The following is a 23,808-nucleotide window of genomic DNA, read 5'->3' on the forward strand; positions in this document are numbered from 1 at the left end:
AAGGACTGTACTGACAGACAAAGGAAACGCTTTGGAGAATGCCAGTCCAGATATGCCATTACGCTCTCTTCTAACCTTTCCAGGCTGCTGTCACTCCTGCCAGGACTTCCCAGCAAAAACCCTTGGGACCGGATGTGCTTCCAGAATGAGACTTTTTTTTTAAAGCCCATACAGTGCGCAGACCATACATTATATAACACCCTACGAGAGTCTAGGCAGCACTCTGTATTCAAACATCCTTCCTTCTGCAGCAATACCTGTGAATACAGAAAAGCACTAAACAGCCTCCTATCAGGCCAGATTTTATGTCCCAATGAAGTCAGTTCAGATCAATTTTGCTGCCAAGTGAGTTAGTTACCAGAACTTTGGGTTTCCAGAGCCAGTTGGGTTTGTGAGTTGTGGGTAAGGAAATGCTGGCCCTGCACCCTGCTGCTCCAGGCTCCTCCCCTTGCTCCAGCTCCCCGCCCCATCTGAGTTTTCAAGTGACTTTCAGCAGTTGGAGCTAATTATGCTAATTAGCCACTGAGCTGACCAAACATCCAACAAAAGGGGGCATCTGTGAAGTCTGGCAGGATGTGGGGACTAGGTACCCAGACTCACTCACAGAACCTCTCTCACTAAAGTAAGGGTCACCCCGAAATGTGAGGGAGGTTACGTTACAATAATTAAAGTGAAGGCCTACTTCAGTACAGCGGAAATAACATGTGGATATTATCACCTCAAGAAATTGGAGTGGCAGAATAAGAAAACACCCTAAAAGCATTGGACAAGCATGTGACTGACAGGGCTGTGGTTGGCAGCCACAGGAGCCAGGATAAACCAGCTCCAACAGTAACAACAAAACAAAGAGAATTGGCAACAGATCCCGAAGTCTGGGTGTCGCCTCCGCAGGGAGGCAGGGCTGTGCACGGGGCCGGCTCCTCTGGACAGGCTCAGGGCCCGCTGAGGGCTGCCAGCCCCTCCAGAATTAAGGGGGCTGCTGCATGCACATGCTCTGTCCTGATGGTTATGCCCCTGAGAGACAGGGAAGAAATCTAAGTTTCTGTATGGCTTAAAATTCAGTTCTTGCTTTTGTCAATTATCAGGGTCAAAAGGTGGGGAGGAGTCCAGATTACAGGCTCAGGGCCAAGGAGCAGCCAAAACATACAAGGGCTTGGCAGGCGATGGCAGAACGTGATACGACACAAAAGGGAAGGAAAACTAGAGAACGGTGCCTGGCGGTGATTGGGAACGGGGTCGGGCATTCGCCTCACCCCAAGTGTGGTATTTCCTGTTCTGTCAAGAAGGCAGGGGGGCTGCTTTCCCCAGAGAGTTAGCGGTCTCTCCGAAGCCTCCTGCGAGCGCTGGGCAGCCTCGTGTTCCCCGAGGCAGCAACCCAGAGGGTCACAGAGGTCTCAAAAGATAGATGGCCTGTCCGAGGTAATCGGGAAACACTGGCCCTGGAGACACCCTGTCTCCCCATCAGCGTCACCAAACCCCAGGGTCACTGGGTCAGACAGTGGCCAGCGTGGCATGATGGCAGATCTCGGACAATGGGGCACCAATGCTTGCCCAGGCAGGAGGAAAGCTAATTTGTGAACTTCGTAAATGGAGCTTATAGATGCTATACACAAAAAACAGTGTGTTTTCATTCCATGGGCTTTTTTTTTTTTTTTTTTTTTTTGTCTGCTTCATCCATATTTCTTTGTCATCTTGATTGGAGTGTAGTTTCACATACAATAAAATTCAAAAATTTTAAGAATACAGTTAGACAAACATAAGCAGTCAGACCATATACGGGTTATAGGGTAAATGCTGTCCGGGGACCAAATACAGCTCCACCCTGTTTTTGTTTTGTACATTTTTAACGAGCCAAGTATACATACATATGCAGCCCACAAAGCCTGATTTACTCTCTGGCCTTTACAGGACTAGTTTGCTGAGCCCTGATGGAGGGCATTTCCATCACCCCTCAGCACACCCAGGGCCCCTCTGCAGGCACTCCCTGCCCCTCCTCCTGGCAATCACTGATCTGCTTTCTATCACGGCAGGTTTGCCTTTTCTAGAATTTCATAGAAATGAGGTCATACGGTATGTTACCTTTTGTGTCCGGCTTCTTTCACTTATAACACTTATGAGGTTCATCATCCGGGTTTTTGTGTGTACTAGTAGTGCGTTCCTTTTTTATTTCTGAGTGCTGTGCTGTCCGGTTAAAGGCAGGGTCCCACCCTGCGTGAGGTGGGGACCTCCGCACGGTTTCACGTGCAGGCTCAAAATAGAAAAGGGGGAGGGGCAGGGCTGGGGGCCGCAGGTGCCCGCGCTCACTGCCCCTGTCTTTGCAGGCATGAACAACCGGGAGGTGCTGGAGCAGGTGGAGCGCGGCTACAGGATGCCCTGCCCGCAGGACTGCCCCATCTCTCTGCACGAGCTCATGATCCACTGCTGGAAAAAGGACCCCGAAGAACGGCCCACTTTCGAGTACTTACAGGGCTTCCTGGAAGACTACTTCACGGCCACAGAGCCCCAGTATCAGCCGGGCGAAAACCTGTGAGATAGGGGTCAGCAGAGAGGCCAGTCCCAGAGGCTCCGCCCCTCCCCATTAGCTTTCCATCCGTAGCCAGCTGCTGGGGCAGCCAGAACCGTCCAGGATCAGATTGCATGTGACTCTGAAGCTGACGAACTTCCATGGCCCTCATTAATGACACGTGTCCCCAAATCCGAACCTCCTCTGTGAAGCATACGAGACAGACCTTGTTATTTCTCAGACTTTGGAAAATGCATTGTATCGATGTTACGTAAAAGGCCAAACCTCTGTTCAGTGTAAATAGTTACTCCAGTGCCAACAATCCCAGTGCTTTCCTTTTTTAAAAATGCAAATCCTATGTGATTTTAACTGTCTTCACCTGATTCAACTAAAAAAAAGTATTATTTTCCAAAAGTGGCCTCTTTGTCTAAAACAATAAAATTTTTTTTCATGTTTTAACAAAAACCAATCAGGACAGGTGTTTGTTTTTTTTTCTTTTTTACAAATATGAATACATATAATATATACGTCCCTGTACATACACCATGTGGGTGCTAACGTGGAGACCATGGCCAACCTGGACCACAAGCTTCAGGACCCAGAGTGAGGATTTTACTGCAAAATCAGTAGAAAAGCACTGATGTTATTCTGAAAAACCAGTGGCCTCATTTTTGGCTTTTTCAAAGCATGAATTTTTTTTTTTTTAATTTGGATTGCACTTTTTTGATTCATGACTATACCTACAGATGGCTGTTAGGTCGACTCTTTTCAGCAGCCCCCGAGCTGAATTCATAAAGCCTGTTTCCAATATTTGCTTCGACTTACTGCGATTTGTTCTTGAAACTTAAAAGTGGGCATATTTAAGCCAACCAACGGCCAAACTACTACGAAGGGAACTGGAAGATGGATACCACGCAAACTTCTTGTATAAAAATATGAATGCTGAAATGTTTCAAACTTTTTTTATTTAATAAATCTTGTAACCACATTTAAATGGTCTAAAACCCATAGCATTGTAGTCATGGCAACCTGCTAAACTTTCTCATGCAACTAAAACTTCCAGGAAGGTGAGGGTGGGGGCTGTGCACTTCCCATTGTAAACTGTTTCAATGTCCTGTACTGCTAATGAAATGACTTTCTGTGTGTCCGAGAGTTCTCCAGTGGAATAACTATGCACTACTTGACATTTCATGGGGATGCACACAAAAAAAGTATTACATTTTTAGTTGCTGTTTGTACCAACCTTGAATTACATGTTTAACAACAACAAATCAAAAAAGCCTATTTCTATTGAGTTTTTAATACTGAGTAGCAACTCTGAAGTCTTAATTCCTTTTTTTGTTATGATTTATTTGTGACTTTGCATTTTTAAATTGTTTAACTTTCTTAATTTAGTAATTAAAAAGAGAGCATTTTACATTTGAATTTTTTTTTTTGTTCATTTGTTTAAATACGGAAGGGACTCTGGTGGTGACATATCTGTTATACGCCAGGTGGTGGGGAGCCACCTGGGGAATGTAACCATTGTGCGGTGATTTCCAAACGACAGGAACATTCGAGACACCTGGAGTGTTTTTTTCTTTTCTTCCCCAGAAAAGCTAGGCTATTGTCTAGCTAATTCAAAGGAATGTTAACGTATGACTAGGCATACCTTAACAATTTAATTTATCAGACATTTTCTCTAACTGGAGTTTTCTGTGTCCTACATGTAGGGGAAAGAGACAATTACCAGGAGAATGAAGCAATTACCAGGAGAACCGTACTTGTCGTGGAGTCAGTATATGTATTTCCCAGTGTCCCCCCACCTCTGTAATGAAGTTGCTAAGCAGGGACACAGGCTGGCATGCCTGGAGGGGCAGTGGGCAGACAGGCTAGCTGTCCAGGCCCGGCTTTGCACGCGCTCAGCTGTGTTGAACAGCAGCCTGGCTTCTCTCACTTCCAGGTCCTGTCTATAGAAATGAGGGGCTGGATGAGACTTGCTGTAGTTTCCTGCAAGGTCTGAGACCCTGTGTGTTACGGTCACTGGTGTGATGTGGAATCACACAAGGAGGACCGTTTTCTTGCTGGAATAACCTTTGCATTTAGAAAGGGTTTCCAACGTTTTGTTCTAAGTGACACAAAGGGATTTTTCTGGCGAATCAAGTCTTTATGGTATTGTTTTGGTATTAATCCAGTTATTACCACTGGGCAATTTATTAACATGTTCTAGATATTTGTAAAGATAGCTTTGTTTTTAGTCTTCCCTTCTCACCAGTTTGGATAATTTGCAAATATTCTCTGAAGGATTTTTGTTTATGTTTTTTGTCTCGGTCATTCAAAAAAACCCGAAGAAGTCATAACAACCTGTTCGAAACAGAGATTCTTTAAGAAAAAAACAGTCTCTTCAAACCAAAGTACAGCCTTTAATTCATCAGTTGAGTTCCTTATGGATTCTCTCCTATAAATCAAAACTAAGGACTCGAGTTAACTTGAGGGCACGCTTCCCAAACGCCGCGCCGGAGCTGTTCTGAAACACAGGGCGGGGCCCCAGGATAAAATTATGAGAGCAGCGATAAAGATGGAGAAATCAGAGGCGTTTCAGGCGTTTCCTTGCAAGAAACTGATGTGCTGTCAGGAGCTAGCCCTGAGGTAGCCCAGCCCAGCAATGACACTCCCTCCCGCGGCCCCCACAGCCCTGGGAAGCCGCCCTTCCTCACAAGTCCTAGAAGTCTGGGGTGAGGAAGTTGCATTCTCTGACCAGGAATTTCTCTCGTTAAGAAAGAAATGTACCTTGAAAGGTACCGTAGTGGTGAGTGGACTTTCTGAAGATCACATAGCCCACTGGAGAAGCAACTTGACAAAGCCCAAAACGGCTCCTGCTCAGCCGGCTCCCGGAGGCCCTCGCCCCTCACGCTGTCCTGGGGGTGCTGCTGGGCCTCCCTGTGTTTGCTAAGGATCAGGGTGTAGAGTGACCCAAGCAAGGGGCGTTTGGCTCTGCCTTGGTCACGGCAAAGAAAGGTGGGTGGAGACCCAGGCAGGTCCACAGAAAAGTGAAGGGTGTTCCTCGTCCCTCAGAGACAGCCACACCACTGAAGATTTCCTGGCAGGCGCCAGAGGGGTCCACGTGAGAGACGGGAACCCTCCTGTGGCTGAGTCTTGGCACCGGAGGACCGTTCCAGTAGCACTGGAGCTACAGGATTTTGTCTGAAGTTTCCTACGGGACCTTAAGGGTCTCTGTGGTATTCCCTGGAAGGGTTCCTTCGTGAGTCTTGAGAGAAGGCAAGGTCCCAGCCGTGTGCAGGGGAGAATTCCGCTGAAGCCTGCTGTGTGAGCGGTGTCACCCGTCCTTTTGTCCTGGTTCAGGACCAAAACCTGGCTTCACAGAATAGGCATTTGCTAACGAGCTGTAGTGGATAAAATGGTGTTTGGTCAATGTGTGTTCCTGAAGGTTACTTTAATAGGTCTAAGTGATTTTTGTTGACTTTTTTACCATTATATATTATTGGAGTTCAATTTGACTTCCCAAAATATTTGCTAAAAGGCAGGGAGACAGAGGGGAGGAGGGGAATAGTTTGGCGCGGGGGGGGGGGGGGGGGGGGGGGGGGGGGGGCGGGGGGGGTGGAGGAAGCTCAAGTTTTTATTCTAAAAATGATATTGTGGGGTACAGATTTACTAAAGCAGGTACCAATATTATGTTTGTCTTATTTACTGATAAAAAATAGATTACAACTGCAGAGAAAATAATTAAAAATTAGTACCTTTAATATCTTTGAAATATCAAATGGACCTTCATCATTTATATATGCCTGCATTCCCAGAAGTTGTTTTTTAATACATTTCTAAATTGTACCTCATTCCTTCCAAACATGCAAAATATTCAGAATCCCTTAGGTATAACCTTTATTCTGAAATTAATTTTGAGGAATGACAATAAGAATAAATGGTTTTCCAGTAGAGACTCTTCCAAGGAGAATGTGATCAGTGACAAACAACAGCTCCCCCGGCATCCAGATCATACGCTTTTTTTCCCAGAATAGTTACTCCTCTTCTAATCACTTATTTAATAACACGACTCTTCTTTTCGTGCATTTCCCTGGCCAGATTGTGAGCTCCTTAAGAACAAACTGCCTAACTTGTTCACTATTCTCCCTGCACCTCCAGCCGATGGTAGACATTGTTGGATGGATGGATGGATGGCTAGAAGGAGGATGCAGTCCGACAGGGTGAATGGTTGACCTGGGAGTGACACACTAAGAACCCGCGGAGCCCACCTGGACTCGCCGTGACCTGCCGAGGCACTAGCCCTGCCGGTTCTCACTGTTCTCCATGTGTGGTCACCCGTCTGAAGAGTCAATACGTGATGGGAAGGCCCAGTCTGGAGCCTGAAGTGAACACCATTAGTGTTTCCCAAACCTTTCCCAGAAATCACCCCAACACCAATGGGAATACACTTGTACCCCTGAGACCTGGGGCCCTCAGGTCTCATTCTAACGTAGTAATTTTATGAACATTGGATGGATCATCTACTCCTAAGATATCCATCTTTGTCTTCACATGAGGTTATTTTCCCAGACCTCCAGGCTGTGCGGCGTTAACCAGCCTGTGGCCTTGCCGTGTCCCTGCACACCTCTGCGTGACCAGGAGGCCTGGGCCCTGCTCGAGAAGCATGGTGAAGATGCTGTTCATGGCATGTTATTGCCAACGTGAAAAGACTAGAGTTGGGAAACGTAACATTATCCCCATTAATATGGATTCTCGTATCTGATTCCCTTTTTTTCGCCAGCGAACAACGGCACTTTGACTGAGAATGGAACAGAAGACAAGGGGGGCTGATGATGGAAAGAGGAAACCGTCCAGCGTCCACAGGCAGCACAGGTCCAGTCAGGTCAGCCTGCTTGTCCCAGATGGCAGCAAACAGAAGACAGGAGGGAGGTGGTAGGCAAGGAGCCTGAAACCAGAGCTGGAATGAGAGGACTCTTTTGCCACCACTCTTCGAGGCAATGGGATGATGGTTGATGTGACTATTGATATGTGTAAGAACATTCATTCATTCTGCAAGCATCCATAGCCTACTAGTTATGGGTTAGACTCTGTACACTAGAAAGTCAAAGAGACCTTAATATTTCCAGTCCAGTGAGGGTGGAGACCCGTAAGAGATCATTGCAATGAGCTACCTGCTAGGTGGAAGCTCAAGTGGTAGCAAAAGAATGCCGTTCAGGCCCTAGCCAGTTCAGCTCAGTGGATAGAGCGTCAGCCTGTGGATTGAAGAGTTCCAGGTTCGATTTTGGTCAAGGGCACATGCCCGGGTTTCAGGCTTGATCCCCAGTAGGGGGCGTGCAGGAGGCAGCCAATCAATAATTCTCTCTCATCATTGATGTTTCTATCTCTCCCTCTCCCTTTCTTTCTAAAATCAATAAAAAAATATTTTTTAAAAAAGAATGCCATTCACCCCAAGATGGGAAGTTCAGGGGAGGCTCCCTGGAGGAGGTGATGCCTGACCTCAGTCTTAAAGGACAAGCAGAGTATGTATTGCTTAACGGTAGACCCAGTGTTTTTTGCCTTTGAATGTGTTTCCTTCTACTATCCAACCTCCATTAGGGGCTAGCTCATGCTTTCAATATAGAAGATGCTCAGCAAATGCATTTAAGTGAAGAGAAAACAAAACCACACCATGAAAACTCTGAAAATTGACCCCCACCCCCCTGCCTGCTCTGACACACACAGCATATAGGCACATCATTTATTCTGATTAGTGGGCTGCTAACTGGAGGGTAGATGATACCATAAAAGAACAAAGTGTAATGTTTTAGACAGCTTGTTGGCGCCAATGTTCCAGCTGGAATGTAGTTTGAAATATATTTATAGAGTATGAGAATAAAATAATTGCTTGGGAAGAGACTGGAAATAACTCCTCACCACCTCTGTTAAAAAGGATTACTAGAGGGTTTTCTCTCCTTTATGAAGCTGTTGTCACCCTTTCCCTTCCATTTACTAGGCTATTTTGCTTCAATCATCATGCAACTGATAAACTCATGAAAAAAGGTATATATTAGCAGTTGCAAGGTATTCTGGTTGTTTTGTTTTGGACTTCTTTTTTCTCCTTTAGTTAATTATCAAGTGTTTGCTATATAATAATCAATGAGTAGCTCATTGGAAGCAAGAGAGAATGAAATGGGTATAATCAGATAGTGTTTTTAATGAAAAGCGTACATGTAATACTGTGGGGAAATATTACTAAACAGCAAGATATATACATTTATTTTTTTGGTGTGTGTTTACAAAAGGATCCCTTTAAAGGCAATTATAAACTAAACCCGGGTATGTGAATGCTTTCATTTTGTAGATTCCTCCCGAGGGGCGAGCCCTGGAAGATACCAGGAGGGAGGCGGAGCCACTAGAGATCGCTGGGGACCCAACCACCCTACACAGAGCATGGAGGTCTGTCAACTCCCAGGGAGCAGCGAGGAAATGGTGAGCAAGTGGCAGCAGTTGCTGGAGAATTAGGGAATGAATAACAATGCTTTCTGGTAAATTAACCGTATTACATTGTGCACAGCAAAGGGATGGAAAAAAAACCCTGTTAAAAACTGAATAGTAATTTGCCCACATCATTTATGTAAAATGCATAATTTTCCTACTTCAGTGGACTTTAGTTTGATTTAAAATATGAACAGCTCCAGTACTGTTCACCAAAGCACAATTTATGAGACAATTGGGGAGGGGTAGAGGAAGGGGAATCAGACTGTAATCAGACACTCCTGTGTGAGCCGCTTCACCCACTCCTCTCACCTGCAAATTTCAGAAAATATTTGCATATAGGTTCCCGAAGGTCTCTAAGTGAAAAGTGTGAAGCATTAATCACTGTCATTCTATCACTAACCATGACCTCACCATATTTGAGGGGTGGAAAGCATGCTTCATTCTATTCGGTATTTTTCTGCTCTAATTCAAATAAGTACTTGATTTTGAATTGTAGGGGAAATGGCAGTGTAGCAAAGCTGTGCTTAAAACAGCAGGCCGAGAACAAAAGCACTGTGCATGCAGCCAAAGGGGACCTTGGAAGATACAGAGATAAAACAAAAAGCTGTGTGCGGCTGCGATTCTGTCTCAGAATCAAATGCAAAATGGAGAGCATCGTTCCAACTGTGGAGATTTTGCAATCTACAATGTCTGAGATAAAAAGGCACCCTTACTCCACCTTGACACTCAGAAGCTGTGTTATTGCGACGGATTGGATTATGCTATTTGTTCATGACCAATGTAGGTGTTCAGAACCAGTGTGGTCAGAGGCGGGTGGAATCCCAGAGGTGGACCTGAGGCCCTTCACTTCAACAGTGCACTCCCCATCTATCACCGTTCGCTTTCCTTCCCCTCCCCTGCCCATCCTCCTATCCTCCTTACCTCTGCTTCCTACTCCCACTAGAACCATAGCATTTCTATTTAGATATTCACTCATTCTCTTCATCTCTATCTCCCACCAAGGGCCGTTGTTTATTTACTGGTGCCAGCCCTTAGATTTTTACCTTTCAGGGCGAATCTGTGGCTGATTCTGTCTGCGTCTCCTGGTGGCCTCTATAACCCTGCTGACGCCAACAACCTGAACCTTGAACCCCCAAAGCTCAGCACTTCCTATCTCTTTGGGTGTCTATTTGGGCTGGGCAAAGGAGTCTTCCCCACTGCAGCCCAAACCACACTGGGTAGGCTTGGGTGACGGGTAGATGGTTACAGCACTGACAGAGATAGAGACCAGGAGGAGGGTTAGAAAATAAGCAGAAGATGGCAGATTCCGTGCGGACTTGTGTCACGTGAGGCACCTGCCAGCGTCCATGAGAGGCTGAGCTCCTGCCTGGTGTGGTGGAAACGTCTGGGCTGAGGTTAGATTAATTCACAAGTCACTACAGTGTGACTTGGGACAAGTTACCTCATATCTCTAAGCCTCTTGGTCTCCATTTCCTCATACGTAACATGGGCTGTTATGAAAACTAAAGAAAGATGCAGACAGCGTCTAGGATAGTGCTGGGTATGTGGCAGTCGTTTAGTCTGTGTGGGCAACTTCCCCCTCACTTTCAGTCTGCCCTTCACATGGTGGAGGATAACCTAAAATCAACGCTGAGACTGTGTGATTCTCCTTCTTTAAAAATGTGATGGTTCCCACTGACCCCCAATAGTGGAGGAAGGCGTGATTGGAAGGCCTGTCCAGCCCACACTCCTTTATTTAAATTCCCCCCACACTATGCCTCTTGAAGGCCAGGTCTTCACCATGTGACATTCCCCGCCCGCCCCCCCCCCACCCCCCGAACAGCTGAGGATTCCAGGGGCAGATGCCTGACCAGGAGGAGCCAATCTGCTGGCTGACCACTAGCTAATGGAATTGTCTCCCTTGAGTTGGAACCAAGAATCAAGAGGCTCTGGTGATGGATGCTTGGCCTACAGGTTAGGCCGAGTCAGAGTCAGAGTGGGCCTGGTGGGGAAGCAGAGGACACAGTCTGCAGAGAGAACCAATGGCTGGAGAGCATGGGCCACAGAGAGAGTTCTCCACCTCCACTTCCTGAGCAGCATTTCCATGAGATTCCTCAAAGCCTTGCAATGCACTATCTCGTCATTTAACTAATTCAAGGGAAGTTAGGCCCCTGAAGTTGAGCTCCACTGTTTTGCCAGCCTCATCTGCCCCTCCCCTCTACCATCACCCCCACCCTAGATCCTGACTACATGATTTGTCTACAGCTCCTCAAGCAAGCGCGGCTCCAGCCATTTCCCCTGGCCTGGAGTGTGCTTTGGCCACATCTCCTCTTCTTAACAGCCTGTCCACCCTTTGTGGCCCAGCTCAAACATCTCCTCCTCATGAAGCCCTCTTCGATCCCCCCATCGTAAGTGACGGCTCCCTCCTAAGAACTCAGGACTTGGCTTCTGGTCTCTCCTCAGCGTTCACTGCACGCGACTCCCTGAGGTTTCCGCCTTGCCTCTGTCCTCACTGCGGGTAGGAACTTGGCATGCATTAGGCTCGGACATTCCACTGAATTTAATCCAATGGTTGGAATCCTAAAATACGATCTAAGTTTCTTCAATAAAGAGTATGATGCCAATATAAGGCATTGTTCATTAAAATGGAATTGCGTTTATAGATTAAAGGGATGAAGATCAAAGGGCACGTTTTTGGCCAGGAGTTCCGAGTCTTAGAAACCCAAATAAATTGTAGACGTTTTATTTCCTGATTTGATTGGAACCACAGCACTGGATTTGGTGCTGTAATCTGAAACTGTCGGCCTGGTGGGAAATCTGTTGCCTCTTTACTGGAAGTGCTAGGATTGCTTTGGCGCACATGCCCGTGGCTGAAACCGGCTGGTAACCCGGAAGGCCAGACTTAAAGAAGCTTTCCTTGTGGACGTGGGACCTGCAAAGTCAGGCCCTCAGTTGCAGTTACAGGCACACCCGGCTTCAAATGTATGGGGAGGGGGTGTGGCTATATCGCATGTGGCCACATGTCCACTCAGGTTCAAGATCCTATGGACTCGTGTGGAGAATCGAAAGCAGCCGTTCGTGTAGACCAAGCATGTCAAACTCGCGGCCCGCGGGCCACATGCGGCCCACAACGAATATTTTTGTGGCCCAGCCAATATAACGGTATGTAAGAAACTTTTTAATAAAAATTTTGTAACTTAATTTTTACAACATCCTGTTATGCATAATTATTAATAACGAACTACAACGTTCACTAATGACTGATTACTATAACGGAGTTGCATTCATTTCCCTTACACGCCTTACGCGCCGCAGGCGCACCATTTCTCTCCACTAATCTAGCCGCGAATATTTTAGCAGCCGATTGCCACGTCATTAGTCTTGGACTGACTTGTTTGGTGTGCACCACAGGAAATATTTTGCTTTCAGAGAACAAGAAAAATAGGTTTATTTGTGTTATGCTTATTAATTTATGCAGTTATTCAGTGTCTGGTAAGTTAATGTTCAAGAAAAAATATTAATTTTTTATTAAAATGTTCTCTTATTTTATGTTAACAATTACTCATTTATTTCAGCCCATTGTATTCAGCATGTCTCTGTCAAAATAAACCTACGTTTCTATGAAAATTGAAGCTTTTGTTTTTTTTGCGGCCCACATAAACTTAAACCTTGTTTATTTGGCCCGTGTCAGCCTTTGAGTTTGACATGCTTGGTGTGTAGACAGTGATAGGCTCGTTCCACGACCATACTCCCAGCCTGAGCCACTGTGTATCTGACCGCCCCCGACTCCCCCTGGGGAGCTGGGTTTGGGGTTCTAGGTCATGGGAGGAGCCAAGCCCTTGACCTCAAGACCAGGGAGGAAGGGAGGCTCCCAACTCCTAAAGCAAAGCTCACTTTCTTACACTGCCCTCTGACCCTTCCCACACACTCTGAACAATCCCCAGCGAGAGTGACCTAAAGCCACGGTTCCCACACCTGCCTGTGCGGGACCTAAGAGGATCTTTCAGAATGCAGGCCTCCAGGCCCCTCCCCAGACTTGCTGAGTCAGGCTCGCCTGGCAGGAGGCCCAGGACCCGTTGCTGAGTGTGTATGCTCTTTCCTCCCCCCACCTCTCCCCTGGAAGCTGTGCAGGGAACTGCATGACCATCCTTTTAAGTCCCACTTGCCTCAGCCCCAGCGGCCCAGATACGAAGGCTCCTCAACTCTGGACTGAGCAGCCCTGGCAACTGTGGCACAGCCTGGCAAGGAGGGACACCAAAGGGGTTGGTGGCAAGAGCACCCCAGGGCACAGCTGCGGGTGCTCCCCTCCGGGGAGGGCACAGAGCAGTCTCGGCCCTGGTCTTCCAGTTTTTAGAGAAGCCAACCAGGCCAGGCCAGGGCAGGAGGGCTTGGCCTGACTCATGCCCTGAGAAAGCAAGTCCCTGTCACGAGGGAGCTGCGGGCAGGCTCCTGGGAGCAGCATGAAGTGGACTGGGCTTTGGGGAGCAGGATAACCTGACTGCATCGTACCAGGGAAAGATGCCCAGCGCACATTTCTTCTCCCTCTTGATATGGGGCCACAGGGCCAGCTTCAGCCTAAACCTCAACCCCAGCACTTCAAGGAAGTGCCGCCCGGTTGGGTTTGATGAACCTGACCTCCAGACAAGGGACAATATTTCAGGGCAAGCTCCTGGTTTTATAGATGAAACTAGTCCAAAAGTGCATTGAGTGTACACCTGAAACTAGCATAACCAATATAAGATTGTATGCCAACTCTACTTAAATTAAAAAAAAATACACTGGAAACTTCCATCGGCTTTATTCCTGCCCCTGGCTCATCCTTTTCATGAGAACATCTCCATGTGAAGTGGCCTCCAGCGCTTGTCCCTGAGCTGGCTACATGGAAGGGATGCCTTACCTCACTTCTTATGCCCTCTTCTGAGGAATATAACTACCTCAAGTGCCTCCCCTGACCCTCCTGAGAGGCGGGATGGGACGAGGGTGGATGCAGAAGCACCGCCGCGTGGAGGGGATTCCAGCAGCCAACAGGGACTTCCTCAGAGGCTGGGTGACTAGAGTCCTGTCCCACTTGGCATTCTTCAGGCTGAGAAACCCTCAGGCGCAGCTGTCCTCTGCCCCCACCCCCCCAACCCCCCCCCCCACCCCCGGCCCGGGAAATCCCGCAGGGCGTCACGGACTCTGGCGATTCTGGCTGCTCAAGTTATCGGCTCAGACCCTGCTGGCTGCTGCTTCAGACAGCTGAGAGAACAAGGCCTGAGGCTCTTCTGATCCTGGGCAAGACCCAGAAATCTGCATTTTTAAATATATGAAATTTTTCTTTTTGATGACATAGGTCCAAAATCACATATTGGAGCCTTAAATCCCAGGACCTGAGAATGTAACTTCATGAGTCAAAACATGATGTGCAGAATGTGTCTAACCCCATAACAATAGATTATGGACAAAATAACTTTAAAAAAGTTTAAACAGCTTTATTGAGACATAATTCATATACTACCATCCAATTCACTCAAAGTATACAATGTAATGGCTTTTTGTATATTCACAGAGTTATATAGCTATTACCACAACCAATTTTAGAGCATTTTTATTACCCAAAAGAAACTCCACACCCCTTAGCCATCTCTCCCCATTCCCTTTTCATCCCCTTAGCCTTAGGCAACCACTAACCTATTTTCTGTCTCTATGGACTGACCTATCCACAGCTCATTTACATAAAATCATACCATATGTGGTCACTCCTGTGGTTTCTTTCACTTAGTATAATGCTTTCAAAGCTCATCCGTGCTGTAGCATTTACTGGTGCTTTTTTATTGCCAAATAATATCCCACAGTGTGGATATACCACACTTTATTTATCCATTCATTGGTTGATAGACATTTGAATTGTTTCTACTTCTTGCCTATTGTGAATAATTCGTGTTCAAGTTTTGTGTGAACATATGTCTTCAATTCTCTTAGGAGTGGAATTGGTAACTCTATTCTTAAGCATTTGAGAATACTAAAAGTTTTATTCAAATTATTGTTATTCAAACTAAATAAGCAAAGAGAGATATTGCACCCTCCTGGATTAGAAACTTAATAATATTAAGATGTCAGTTCCCTACACCAATCTATAGAGTCAAGACTATTCCAATCAAAATCCCAGCAAGAACTTTTATGGAAACTGACAACAGGATTCTAAATGTGTAAGGAAAGACAAAGGACTTAGACTAGGTGAAACCATTTTGACTAAGATTAACAAAGTTGGAGGATTTACACTACCAGATTTAAAAACTTACTATAAAACAGAGGGGTGTTAGGGCAAGGATAAACAATAGACCAATGGAACAGAATAGACCCCAGAAATAGACCCATACATACAGGGGAGGGCAAAAGTAGGTTTATAATCAAAATACAAATAAATATTACAGTAATAAATAATAATACAAAAATAAACTCTGTGTTTCAAGTACTTGAACAGCATCCAACACAGCCAGGGTTGAGCCTGAGGAGGGGCGGTGAACGATTAAAGAAGACAGACAAGAGAATACAGTTGGGGCCAGGTAGGATCACTGTGCCTGGATGCGGAAACAGTGACACAGCCCGTAAGCCGAAGCTTTATTTTATAGTCAGATCACACAAAGCAAAACAAGGGCAAGATGTTTACAATGTTCTTGCGAGTTTCAAAGCTACTTCTTTCCTGTTGTTGCCATTCTCTGAACTCTATCAAGCTTTGTTTAGGCAGCACTTGCTGCACCTCCCGCAGCTTATATCCCTTAGCTACTTAGGTCTGCAGGTCGGACTGTAAGGTCAAGCTTACAACCATAGCCTTTTGGCTATAAGCTGGGACTTGTATGTGGCTTGGCCACAAGTCAGTCTGAGGCTTGATCCTGTCCGAACGCTGTAGCCGCTCCACAGTACTCACAACTGTAAACCTACATTTGCCCACCCATGTATATAGCCATTTGATTTGCAACACAGGCACCATTGCAATCTAACACGAAAAGAATGGTCTTTTCAATATGGTAGTGCCAAGTCATTTGCAAATCCATATGGAGGGAAAACAACGAACTTCCACACTTACACCATGTGCAAAAATTGATTTGAGGGTGGATCATCTTCCTAAATAGGAATAGGCCTCAAGAGGAAAATAATAGAATATCTTCATGACCTTGGACTAGGCAGAGATTTCTTTAGAAGATTTCAACAATTAAAGTAAAGCATAAAAAATGGAACATTATTTAAAATAAAAACTTATGGCCCTAGCCGGTTTGGCTCAGTGGATAGAGCATCGGCCTGTGGACTGAAGGGTCCCAGGTTCAATTACGATCAAGGGCACGTACCTTAGTTGCAGGCTCCTGGCCCTGATCAGGGGCATGTGGGAGGCAACCAATCAATGTGTCTCTCTCACATCGGTGTTTCTCTCTGTCTCTCCCTCTCCCTTCCACTCTTCCTAAAAATCAATGGAAAAAATATCCTCATGGGAAGATAAAAAGAAATGTACATATTTAAAAATATAAAATAAAATAAGAACTTATGTTCATCAAAAACACCATTAAGCAAGTGAATAAGCAAGTCACAGCCTTGGAGAAGATATATGCAATACATATTTCTTACAAAGTTCTCATAGCCAGAATATATAAAGAACTATAAATCTATAAGTAAAAATGGGCAAAAGACTTGAACGGGCCCTTTACAAAAAAGGACATCCTAATGGCCAATAAGCATAGGAAAAGGTACTCAACATTGCTCATCAAGTAAATGCAAATTGCCCTAACCGGTTTGGCTCAGTGGATAGAGCGTCGGACTGCGGACTGAAAGGAAATGCAAATTAAAATTACAGTGGGATCGCACTGAACAGCAAAAAGACTGACAATATCAATGTTAGATGTGGAGCAACATTGCTGGTGAAGTATAAATTTATTCCACCACTTTGGGAAACTGGCAGTAAAGTTAAGCATATGCCTACTACCTGTGTCCCAGCAATTCCACTCGTAGGTATATATCCAAGAGAAATTAGTCATATGCCTACAAAAAGACATGTACATGAATATTCATAGCAAACAACTTTATTCATGATAGCTAAAAACTGGAAACAGTCCAAATGTTAATCAATAGAATGGGTCAGTGAGTTGTGGATAAATTCACACAGTGGAATATACTACACAGCAATAAAAAATTAAAAAAAAAACACCTAACGATACATGCCATAATATGGATAAAATCTCAAAATTACAATGTGAGCCCTGGCTTGTATGGCCCTGTTGGTTGAGCATCATCCTGTGCACCAAGAGGTTGCTGGTTTGATTCCTGGTCAGGGCACATGCCTGGGTTGCAAGCTCAATCCCCAGTAGGAGGCGTGCAGGAGGCAGCCAATCAATGTTTCGCTCTTACAATACGTTTCTCTTTCTCCCTCTCTCTTCCTTTCTCTCTAAAAATCAATTTAAAAATCTAAAAAAAAATGATAATGTGAGTTTTAAAAAATCAGACACAAAAGAGTACATTTTTTATGATTCCATTTTATGAAGTTCAAAAACAAACAACTAATCAATGGTGTTCAAAGTTAGCCTCGCAGTTAGCCTTCCAGAGTGAAGGAAATGTGCTCAATCTTGGTCGGGTTGATGGTTAGATTGGTGTCAAAGTAAAAATCCACTGAGCTGCATACACGTAAGACTAGTGCACATTACTGAACATGTTATTCCTCAATACAAAATTAAATAATTGAGAAAGGCTGCTCATATTAAAAGAACATTGTATCGGCTTAAATTTAAGTCTGCTCTCATTGGGGAGCAGATGGAATATTTAACTTCTCTGAGCTTCAGTTTCTTATCTGTAAATAGAGATAATACCTACCTTGGCTATATTAATTTGATAATTAGGTACTGTATATAAAATATGTTCCTTAACTTATCTCCCTCAGTTTTCCCATCTGTAAAATGGGAATAAAAGTAGTAACTATCACATATCAGAAGCTAATTCATGTAAAGTACTAAGAACAGTTTCTGAGACAGGAAGCTTTCAATAAATGCTGATGGTAGCAGTTGTCAATGCTATTGTCAGCATTATGAATATGGACTAGGTTAACTGCAAGGCCCCATTCAGCTGCTGTAGGCATCTATAAATAAATGAAAGCCAGGAGGATTGGGTGGGTGGGCCTACGATTCCTGTGACTCCCTGCCCAGAGGTCTTTCCACCACCCCTTGCTGCCTCACTAAAAGGGAGGAATCTAGGGATGTATTCATTCTGCACTGGTTTTTATGGGCCTGGCCTTCTGTGTCTGGCAGTAGATTTCTATGTTCATGAAGCATAAGGGGCCTGAAGCATGGGGAGGAAAGGACTTCCATCTCTTTTTCTTCCCCTATAGGTGCTTAGACAATGACTACTACTCCTAACTTAACCCCTGATGGGCCTTGTTCTGTTCTAAACAGTTTACACATAGTCTGTTATCTCCATTTCATAGTTGAGAGAACAAGGTTGCTAAGTGACTTGGTCAAGGTCATAGCCTAATAAGTGGGGGGAGCCAGGAATGGAGTGCCGACTGCCCCGACTGCCCCGTGCCAGAATCCCCTCTTCTAATCTCCGCACGAGACACCTCCTCTAGGTGGGCTCGGTAGCCTTTCTCGGTCATCAGTCCCTCCTTGAAGCCCTTTGCCTTCTCTCTTCCCCACCTCCTGTTTGGGGGTTGAAGGAGCCACAGTGGCATTAGCCTTCCAGGTCTTTACTTGAGCAGAGCTGGCAGCCCCAGCTTCCTCTGTGGCCGATTCCATTTCCAACATGCAGAGCTGCCTCTACTGCTGGCTCTGGGGCTGTCTGAGCCTAATTCAGACTTCACATGTTTGACAATGACACTCCCTTCTTCTACATCGACCCTGCTCCACTGGCCTCCTCTTCACCTTTCCGTTCCCTACGTCCACCTTCTTTTCCTTTGGGGAGTAATGATTTGGGACATCTCGGGCGCCCAGCAGTTGCCATAGCCAGCCTGTCAGGGCTCCTGTGATTTGGGGCTTAGGTGTGTGAGAAGCTCTCACCTCTGTAGGCTCCAAGGTCCCGCGTGTTCACAACTGTCAGCCTGTGCACCGCCTCGAATCACAGACAAAGCTGAAGGGGTGGGTTCTGCAGCAAACCTGGAGCACTGATAAGGATTTCAATGTAAAAAGCCCCTCACGTGTTTGGTTCAGTGAGTTCTTTGGAAATTCTTTATCTCAAACCAGAATTCTAAAGTAAAACCATATAACCACATGCGAAGGACTAAAACTGTCACCCCCAACCCACCACACCCCACCCACTTCCTAATTCTTTGGTTTCTCTGGAGTTCGTCATAACCTCCAGAAAGGTGTCTGTTTGGGGCTAGAGGGTGCTGCCTCCAGCGGAATCAATTTCCTACACCTAGCGACCCTCACTAGGGTATTAAAAGCCTTTCTGAGTTTGGATGTGGATGCCTGTGCCAGTATCTGACCTTGGACCCTCTGCACACCCTCATTCTGAGTTCTGTTATGCTACAAAGGCCTCCAGCTGGCATAATTTGCAATCCAATAAAGGGGCAAGTGAGTCCTAAATGCACCAGCCTCACTGCAGGTCACCACAGGAAACTGCTCTTTCAGACTCAAATCCATGTCCATCCTCCATAAACCTTATAAGGTGCCACGCTGCTGTTGGAAGTGACTTACTCATGAGGTGTCTGCTCACAGGAGGCAGACCTTCAGATGTGCATTAACCCCATGGCGTCACATAGATGCACTGCCTGAGAGTCTTAAATTGCAGAGGTCGTGGGTTGATGCCCCCCCCAGGCTGAGGGGCAGAGATGTCTCCTTTGAAGCCTGACACCAAATAATAGAAGAAGCCACAGAAGTAGATCTTGCTTGGTTTTATGGATAGCAGAAAACACATGCGCAATATTCTTCCTTTTTAAACAATATACACCCAAAAAGAGTTCGTACATACTGAAAGGAAAAAAAGTGAAGGAAATAAAAGTGTGTGTGTGTGTGTGTGTGTGTGTGTGAATGCACTTTCTAAATAGGATGTAGAGGGGACCCAATCTGCCTCTGCTCTCTGGTGAATGGTGGAGAGGAGAGACCCAGACCTTGAGCCTCTGTGCATCAGGACAAGTTCCCTGCCCACTGAGGTCAACAAGTTCCGGCTTCTGGGTCAACAGCTAACTTTGTAGTTTGCACCACAATACCAAAATTAACTCCCAGAAGTGAGAAAAGAATATGCCCTGAAGTTCACCTTCCGGGAGCCTCTGTTCTGTTCCATAGAGAAACCTAGTTGCCATGCTTTGCCCTGCACAGTGGATCATGGGAAATTATTTGGGGACTCTGAAATACCACACTTATGAGACATAGAACCGAAGAAAATATGTGATCCAGCTTCCTCATTTTGATAAGCTCAAACAAAAGGAATGACTGGTGTTATCTCTCTGTTATTTAAGTTTAAGACTGATGCTGTCCTAAGGCTCCAATGGGCCCAGTGTATCAGTCAGAGAAGTTAACACTAGCTGCATAACAAAACACCCAGAAGTCTCAGAGGTTGAACACAATTTAGTCACATTCTAGTCTAATGTGGGTTGAACAGCTCTCCTGAGTATCTCTCCTCCGAGCTATGATGAGGTTCTTTCCATCTATGGCACCACCATCCCCTGAGGCTTCTTTGGAGCCCTCTACTGGATCCTCTGCGTTCGTCTGGACATCAGAGAACAGATAGTGAACGGATGGTCTAGCAGTGGTTCTCAACCTTCCTAATGCCGCGACCCTTTAATACAGTTCCTCATATTGTGGTGACCCCCAACCATAAAATTATTTTCGTTGCTACTTCATAACTGTAATTTTGCTACTGTTATGAATCGTAATGTAAATATCTGATATGCAGGATGTATTTTCGGGGGTCGCGACCCACAGGTTGAAAACCGCTGGAAAGGGACATAAGTTTTACGAGCCAAATCTGGAAGTAGCATTTATTGTTTCTTCTCACATTTCACTTACCAGAACTTGTTGCATGCTCCACCTAGAAGCAAGAAACCTGGTGAATGTTGTCTCCTCGTGTGCTTGAGGAGTAGCATTTATTATTGAAAGAAGAAGTGGAATTAGTGGGAATCAAGCCAGTTTCAGCCACATCTAGGAATGGAGGAGTTTAAGGCCTGACAGTGTCCCTGCCCTGTCTAGAATCAAAAGTTAATAATTTCATTCAGCCCCAGCCGGTTTGGCTCAGTGGATAGAGCGTTGGCCTATGGGCTGAAGGGTCCCAGGTTTGATTCCGGTCAAGGGCACATGCCTGAGTTGCAGGCTCGGTCCCCAGTGGGGGTGTGTAGGAGGCAGCCAATTGGTGCTTCTCTCTCATCATTGATGCTTCTATCTCTCCCTTCCTTCTCTGAAATCAATAAAAATCTATAACAATAAATAAATAAGTGATCACTTTAAAAAAATAATAATTCCATTCAATTGACTATACATTTATGTCACCTACTAGTGTGACTTCTGAGCTGTTAGAAAGCTCTCCTGCTCCAACATACCTGCTCTAGCCTGCCTATCCTGGAACTTTGCCTCTAGAAAATCCCATTGGGTTCAATGTTACCTGCATCTTTTCTTTCTCTCTTAAAGTGTATGCCAGTTACCAATGTATTGCCTCTTAGCTCCAAGTTTATCATTGCCTGCTCTTCAAAAATAAGCCTGTACCCTTCAAATAGTTTCCCTTTGGCAGCTGGCACAATATTGAGCTTTGTCAATAAGGATGCTGGAGAGACCCTGCAAGAGGGAGGGGTTTTCTGTCCTGCTTCCCTTAAGCTTGTGTGGCAGGGTCCTGCAGCCCACCAGGCTTCTGCAGCTTCCCGGACACTCCCCACCTCAGGTGGTTTTGCAGCAGAGTACCTGTGGTGAAATGTCTCCCTGCAATCAGCTTTTCCCGACACTCTTGCAAGCATATTTCCAGCCAGTTCCACCAATGCAGCACCCCAGGGCCTTCTCTGCCGTCCTATGAGCCACAGTGGTGCCCCTTCAGCAAGGTCTGAATCTCAACCTGGGAGAGCTTTTCCTTGGGCACTTCATCTCAGCCTTAAGGGTAGCTGTTGTTCCTTATCTGCCTATATTCTTTAGAATGCTCTTTACTTCCTACAAACTCTTTGTTACTTAATCTCCTGTTGTTGCTAATCTATATATGTTCAAGGCTAATATGCAAAGTTTCCCCTCGGGAGTTCGACCGGGAGACCAGGAGTTCGATCGCTTGCCTATGACATACGCTCACCACCAGGGAGCGGCGTGGAATGAAAGAAGGCCCCCCCGGCCAGCAGCTGGCAGCAGGGGAAGGAAGGCCCTGGCTGGCAGCCAGAAGGCCCCGATCGGCCCTGTTTGCCGGCCAGGCCTAGGGACCCTACCTGTGCACAGATTTCATGCACCAGGCCTCTAGTAATTCTTATATTATACTTTCTTTGTCCAAATTACTGTGTGTATTTTCTCTCTTGATTGGATCCAGAGTGATATGGAATACAAATGTTCTTGGGGTAGAATTCACAGGAAGTCAATGACACTTTAGTATAAAATAGTTTGTGTTGTTTTCCTGGCACCTAGAGAGCAATAGGTGCCTTGGAGCTGAGAGAGGGGACAATAACAAGAAAGACCCAGAAAGGGATGGTGGAAAAACCCTAATGACAAACTTCGCCTATTACATAGTTTTGCCATGGGTTGACAATAACTGTTAAGTGTTACTCTTTATTTCAACGCAACACATCTTTGGTTCCCCAGGGTCAGCCTAATAGAATGAAATAGAATGAAAGCACTCGTGTGCTTTTTGGTGAAGCAGAAACTCTCGGACTTTGACAAATTCAGTACGTTCTTCCCTTTGTTGTTTTGTTTCTTAATCACACATAAAAGTGTGCTGCTGTATAAAACATAACGAGGACAGCTCTGGACATTTTATTTCTTCGAACTGAGCCCAGCTACTCCCGGGGTGTACATCAGCGCCTTCAAACCGCACCTTAGCACCTTATGGCTACAAGGAAAACATGAATCAAAACCGCGAGGGCTGTCAGACGATGAAATGGCTCCGTTAAGGAAAGCTAGCGATGCCTTTCTCTGGGAGTTGTTAGAAATAGGATGGCAACGTGTGTCTTTAGGATGGTGTAAGTGTGGTCGCCATTAAAAACCTGAGTAGGAGGAACAAGACAACAAGGTCTCTTCCAACTTAAAAAAAAGTCCTTTTTTATCAGAGTAATGTACCTACATGATTAAAAAACAAATGGTACAGAGGATTTAGTGAGAAAATCAACAGTCCTCTCTCTTACCCTCTTTCTCCCAAACCCACTGATTCCTGCTCCTCAATTATCATGCTGTTATACCCCTTTCCTATTCCTTCTTTATTATTTCAATAAATTCTTGGGAGGGAGCAGAGAGAAACCCTTGTACCCTGCCCACCATTCTTGAAAAGTAAACCTTCCTCTCAACATTGACTCATTTTTTTCACTCCTGGGCAAGAACATAAGAAACAGAATCCAGCATTCTGGAAATTCTCATCTCAGTAAGCCAAAATGCATATTTTTGTGTTTGACGTTTAAGCCTATCATGGAAACATCCTTCTTCCATCTAGTCTAGTCCTTTTGACCTTTCAGATATTTCTCTATCCTGTTGGCCACGTGGGTTCAGAACCAGGCTTTTTGTCTTCATCCATCTGCTTCTCTTTGGACAAACATTACCTTAACCATCTATAGTTTAATGAAAACATTTGATATAGGTCAACTGTTACAATAGCAGATTGTAATGTTATTCTCAGAATAAAAACAGCAGTATTGCAAATATTGTATTGGCCGCAGTCCCAAAGTGCTATGCCCTGTGAAGAGACCCAAAGTGGCCAAGCAGCTGGAACGGAAGTGGCTGTAGTGTGGGTGGTCGTGCCAGGTCCTC

General features: G+C 45.4%; 1 protein-coding gene across 6 annotated transcripts in view; it reads left to right on the forward strand.

Moving 5' to 3' along the window:
- Positions 1-3,920, forward strand: part of FYN (FYN proto-oncogene, Src family tyrosine kinase) — a 202,842-nt gene extending 198,922 nt beyond the window's left edge. For all 6 annotated transcript variants that reach the window (XM_070417886.1, XM_070417883.1, XM_070417881.1 and 3 more), the window contains one exon: positions 2,322-3,920. In XM_070417886.1, coding sequence (XP_070273987.1) covers positions 2,322-2,530 — 209 coding nt within the window. In that variant the 3' untranslated portion in view covers positions 2,531-3,920. The remainder of the gene's footprint in view (positions 1-2,321) is intronic.
- The last annotated feature ends 19,888 nt before the right edge of the window (positions 3,921-23,808 follow it).

Source organism: Myotis yumanensis, unplaced genomic scaffold (genome assembly GCF_028538775.1).
Source record: "Myotis yumanensis isolate MYYU_CA2020_CCGP unplaced genomic scaffold, mMyoYum1.0.hap1 SCAF_6, whole genome shotgun sequence".
In the NCBI taxonomy this organism is placed as follows: Eukaryota; Metazoa; Chordata; class Mammalia; order Chiroptera; family Vespertilionidae; genus Myotis; species Myotis yumanensis.